Below are 4,813 nucleotides of genomic sequence, written 5' to 3' on the forward strand. Positions count from 1 at the left end.
TCCCGCGCGAAGGGAAAAGTTTCTCCTTTTCCTTCCAGTGTGATAAACCCAAATAAGGAAGTGGGAACTGGGAGAGGGCCCTGGGGGTGGGGTGGGGGTTGCTGACTGGGACTTGGGGCCGAAGAGCAGGGGGCCTGGGCTGTTTTTGAAGGCCCAGGGCAGGGGCAGGGGCAGGCCCTGGGCTCAGTAGCCACAGAACTCCCCTCTCCTCATACTACTGGGGGACCTGAGCCCCAGGGCGGGGTTGGGAACCCCAGAGAGGGGCTGAGGATAGGGGTCAGCACAGTCGGGGGGGGGAGGTCTCGGCATCCCTAAAGTTCCAAGGCCTCCTATCCTTTGTAAGAAAAAAGATGGGCGGGGCTGGTTGCAGATCCATTCTCCGGAAAAGGAAACCGAGGCTGGAAAGTAGAGTCCCCACAATGGGGCTGAGCTGGGAGCCTAGCAGGAGGCCTGTTCCCTTGCCTCCCGGGACCCTGGGACTCTGGAGCCCTGCTGTCCGCAAGCAGGTCCTGGCACCTCCTCTTGACCTCCAGCAAGCACCTAGCCTCCCCGTGCCTCGGGCTCCTCTTCTGTTAAATGGGAAGTACAGTAACACGTACTTCCTAAGGCTGTTAGGAGGACTATGTGAGCTCTTAGAGGGCCGCTTCGTCCTGATGACCCTCCCCCCAGCTCTGGCTGCTGGTCCTGAGTCGAACAAGGGTGGCCCTGGGAGTGTGCCAGGGACCAGATCCTCCTCAGAAAATGGAGCTGGCATATCCTTCCTTGTCCTTCTGCCAGCCGCAGGGCTGTTTAAGGGAAGACAGAATTCGCCGTCTAGTCCCAAGGGCAGGGCGAGTCCCCTTCGGGGGGGGGATTCAGTCTGTATTCTGTAAGATAGGGTGAGCGGCAAGACCGCTGCTAGGGTGCAGGGCGGGAGGTCATGGGCTTCGAGGCAGATGTAAGGGCTGCCTGGTTGTCAGGGGGCCCCGAGGGACACCAAAGCTGTGGCAGTCAGACTTCCAAATCCTCCGCTTTCATCCCATACCGACCACTAGGGAGCTGTTAGACCTTCTGAGGACATTGAGCCCAGGGTTGGGGTCCGGGGAAGGGGGGGGGTCAGGTTCACGGCTAGAGAAGGAGGGAGAGGATATCCTAGGGGAGGAACAGCAGTGGGAAAGCGGGAGGGGGGAGAAGGGGAGTCAGTGGTCTGTGTGTGGCTGAGTCTTAGGGTAAGATACAGGTGAGGACCGGAGGGGCCTTGGGACCCCAAAAGTCATGCGAGGGACAATTGTGTGAACTTTCTCCGAGGAGAACCATAGGGAACCAGCAAGGCCTATGGGCTGGATAAGGCTTCATCTTTGCTCAGTGGCAGAAACACTGGGGTGGGTGGCTGGAGGGAGTCCGGGGACCAAGCCTAGGCCACAGCCCTCCCTCACTGACCCCTGCCTTCCTGTCCCGTCCCCAGGAGGCCTCCAGTCGCAACCTGGTAACCCTGCGTGTGGACTCCAATGGCTTCTTTCTGTACTGGACAGGACCCAACATGGTGAGGGTGGGCACTGGTACAACTTGCTCAGGTCTAGGGCCCCTGGCCCAGACCCCTGAACCCCTCCTGCCCACTCAAGAGGGTGGGGCCCAGCTGCTGGCTGACCTCTCCCACGGCTCCCTAGACAGGAAGTGCTAAGGGTGGGGGCTGAGGTTGGGGTGACAGCAGGGGGTGGCCACTCCCTGCCCAGGGGGAGGGAAGGAATCTTGGGGGCCCCTGGCTCTTGCCCCATAGCCTCTCAGACCTACTCTGACACCTGGTTTCCCCAGGAGGTGGACACCCTGGACATCAGTTCCATCAGGGACACGCGGACAGGGCGTTACGCCCGCCTGCCCAAGGTGAGGGCTGGTAATGGGGTCCTGGCCGGTCCTGTACCCCTGCCCAACACAGGTGAGGCCTTGGGGGACCCCTCTTTACTCTTGGCTTTCAACTACTCAGGACCCCAAGATCCGGGAGGTGCTGGGCTTCGGAGGCCCTGACACCCGGCTGGAGGAGAAGTTGATGACAGTGGTGGCCGGGCCAGACCCAGTGAATACAACATTCTTGAACTTCATGGCTGTCCAGGATGACACAGCCAAGGTGGGCTGGGGTCATAGGGTCAGCCCTAGGGAGCCACCGCGTCACTGCTGAGTCAGCCATCAGTTAGTGAGCATGTGTTGTGTCCTAGGCTGTTCTCTACCCCTAGTTCTCATCAGCCTGTGGCAAAGCAGTATTAAGCACTTACTGTGGCTATACCTGGTTCTGGGTGTGGGCTGGGGCCAGGCCAACCCCTCTGTTCCCCATTCAGTCACCCCCCCCAACCCCCCACCCCCTCTCCTAACCCCTCAGGTCTGGACTGAGGAGCTGTTCAAGCTGGCTATGAACATCCTGGCCCAGAACGCCTCCCGGAACACCTTTCTGAGAAAAGCGTGGGTCCTGGGCCTGCCTGGGGGGTGTCGGGGGTTCAGGTGGCCATGCCCGAGGTGTGACCCTTCTGCCTGCCTCCCCAGATACACAAAGTTGAAGCTGCAGGTGAACCAGGATGGACGGATCCCAGTGAAGAAGTGAGTGCCCCTTCCCTCAGCACCTTCTCTCCTGCCCCCACCTTAGCAACCTTTGCCCCCACTGACCCTGACCCCTCTCACCTGCTCAGCATCCTGAAGATGTTCTCGGCAGATAAGAAGCGCGTAGAGACGGCACTGGAATCCTGTGGCCTCAATTTCAACCGGGTGAGGAGGCAGGGACAGGAGCCACGCAGGGTGTCGTGGAGGGTGGAGGGTCTCTTGAGGCTCGCTGCCTCTTGGGTTCTCACCCCCACGCTTCTGATCCCTAGAGTGAGTCCATCCGGCCCGATGACTTTTCCTTGGAAATCTTCGAGCGGTTCCTGAATAAGCTGTGTCTGCGGCCAGACATCGACAAGATCCTGCTGGAGATGTGAGCAGGGGCCGGGCCCACCTCGCAGCCCCCGGTGGGCCGTGTCTGGCCTCTGCTGGCGTTCCTTCCAGCACCGCGAGGGGAGGCAGGACCCGGGGGGTCCCCGTGTGCCAGGGCTGGGGCCGAGGCCGTGCTGTGAACCGCTCTGTGCTGACCCTCGGCGGGGATTACTCTCATCAGCCTGTGCTGCTGCTGGAGACCGAGTGGCTTCGATGCGCAGTGGGACTTGCCTGAGCGCATCCAGCAAGCGACGACTGGGGCTGAGGGTGGGTCCGGGGTCTGGAAGCGGGCACAGCAGGCCGACACTCAGTGGTCTCCAAAGCCCTCGCTAATGCTGATGCCAGCACCCAATGGCTAGGAGAGTGGATGGGAAAACTGAGGCCCAGAGGGCGCAGCCATTTGCCCAAGTCCCAGCCAGCAGGTGCCAGAGCCATACACACAACCTTCGTCTACCTGCCCCAGGGTGAGGGCTTCGAGCAGGGGTGAGGCTCCAGCCTGACGCAGCTTCCTGCCCCTTTTAGAGGCGCCAAGGGCAAGCCATATCTGACGCTGGAGCAGCTCATGGACTTCATCAACCAGAAGCAGCGGGACCCGAGGCTCAACGAGGTGCTGTACCCACCCCTGCGGCCCTCCCAGGCCCGGCTGCTCATCGAGAAGTATGAGCCCAACCGGCAGTTCCTGGAACGAGGTGAGCCAGCCGGGAGCCGGTCGGAGCTGGGGGTCAGCAGCAGGAGGCGCCCCGGCTGGCCCTGCTGAGCCCACCCATCCCCCAGACCAGATGTCCATGGAGGGCTTCAGCCGCTACCTGGGCGGCGAGGAGAATGGTATCCTGCCCCTGGAGGCCCTGGATCTGAGCGCAGACATGACCCAGCCGCTCAGCTCCTACTTCATCAACTCCTCACATAACACCTATCTCACAGGTGAGCGAGCCGCCCTAGGGCAGCTGGAGCGGTGGCATCCACGACCTCTGCCCTCCACCCCTCACCTTGCCTGCCTCCTTTTAGGGTGGCCGGTGCTAGGCATGCAGGCAGGGAATGGGCAGCGGATCCCAGGGGGGCAGGGCTCCCCTACACGGGCACATTTCCTGGGTGGTCCAGAAGGCTTCGCTGGGGAAGGGCTGAGGCCGGCAGCGGCCGGCCAGTGAGGGGACCCTAAGGCTGGCCGCAGGTCGCCATGTGGTGCGCTTCAGCAGGGAGGAGGCCGGGGGCAGGATGGCTGCTGGGGTGGGCAGGGGTGAGAGGGAGCGAGAGGAGGAAGCAGGGCTAGACCAGGGCACAGAAGGAAGCTGGACTTACCCTCAGTGGCCGGGAAGGGCTTTTCGGAGGGTGTTACTCACGGGAGGGGTGAGGCCGGCTAAAGGAGCCAGGCGCTCTGCAGATTGGCTGGGAGGCAGCAGGGGGCCTGCCGTCCCCAGGCAGGAGGTGACGGAGGCTGCTCCAGGGCCGCCAGGGCCGCAGTGGAAGGAGGAAAGGGAAATGAAGGGCCGTGGGGGTGTCGTTGGGGACAGCCGTCCACTCGAGGCCAGCAGACGGGAGGGGGGTGTTTATCTGAGAGAGAGTGAGCCCCGGCCGAGGGGCCAGCTATCAGCCAGCGCTGCTTGGTGCTGACTCTGCCCAGCTTGGATGGATGCCAAGGGCTGGGTGGCAGGACACGGGCCCCGCCCTGGGGGACTTTAGGAGAGATGGTGCCGGCTCCAGAGTGAATTAAGGAGTGATTGAGGGCTGGCTAGACAGCGTGCCAGCGCCGGGTTGGCCGGGCCGGGCGGCCGCAGGGGCCCCCGCGTCTCCAGCACGGCCAGCTGAGGAGCCACGGCGGGCCTGGGGAGGAGGGAGAGGAGCCAGGCTGGCCGGGGCGGCCGTGGTGACGCAGCCTCTCCCC

General features: G+C 63.0%; 1 protein-coding gene across 1 annotated transcript in view; it reads left to right on the forward strand.

The window, feature by feature from the left end:
• PLCB3 (phospholipase C beta 3) overlaps positions 1–4,813 on the forward strand; it is a 19,535-nt gene that overhangs the window by 5,173 nt on the left and 9,549 nt on the right. Inside the window, exons 3-11 of the mRNA XM_077759585.1 lie at positions 1,445–1,522; positions 1,792–1,860; positions 1,961–2,101; positions 2,351–2,430; positions 2,512–2,565; positions 2,655–2,730; positions 2,835–2,935; positions 3,457–3,623; positions 3,709–3,900. Coding sequence (XP_077615711.1) covers positions 1,445–1,522; positions 1,792–1,860; positions 1,961–2,101; positions 2,351–2,430; positions 2,512–2,565; positions 2,655–2,730; positions 2,835–2,935; positions 3,457–3,623; positions 3,709–3,900 — 958 coding nt within the window. The remainder of the gene's footprint in view (positions 1–1,444; positions 1,523–1,791; positions 1,861–1,960; positions 2,102–2,350; positions 2,431–2,511; positions 2,566–2,654; positions 2,731–2,834; positions 2,936–3,456; positions 3,624–3,708; positions 3,901–4,813) is intronic.

Source organism: Crocuta crocuta, unplaced genomic scaffold (genome assembly GCF_008692635.1).
Source record: "Crocuta crocuta isolate KB4526 unplaced genomic scaffold, BGI_CrCroc_1.0 scaffold53, whole genome shotgun sequence".
Classification (NCBI taxonomy): domain Eukaryota; kingdom Metazoa; phylum Chordata; class Mammalia; order Carnivora; family Hyaenidae; genus Crocuta; species Crocuta crocuta.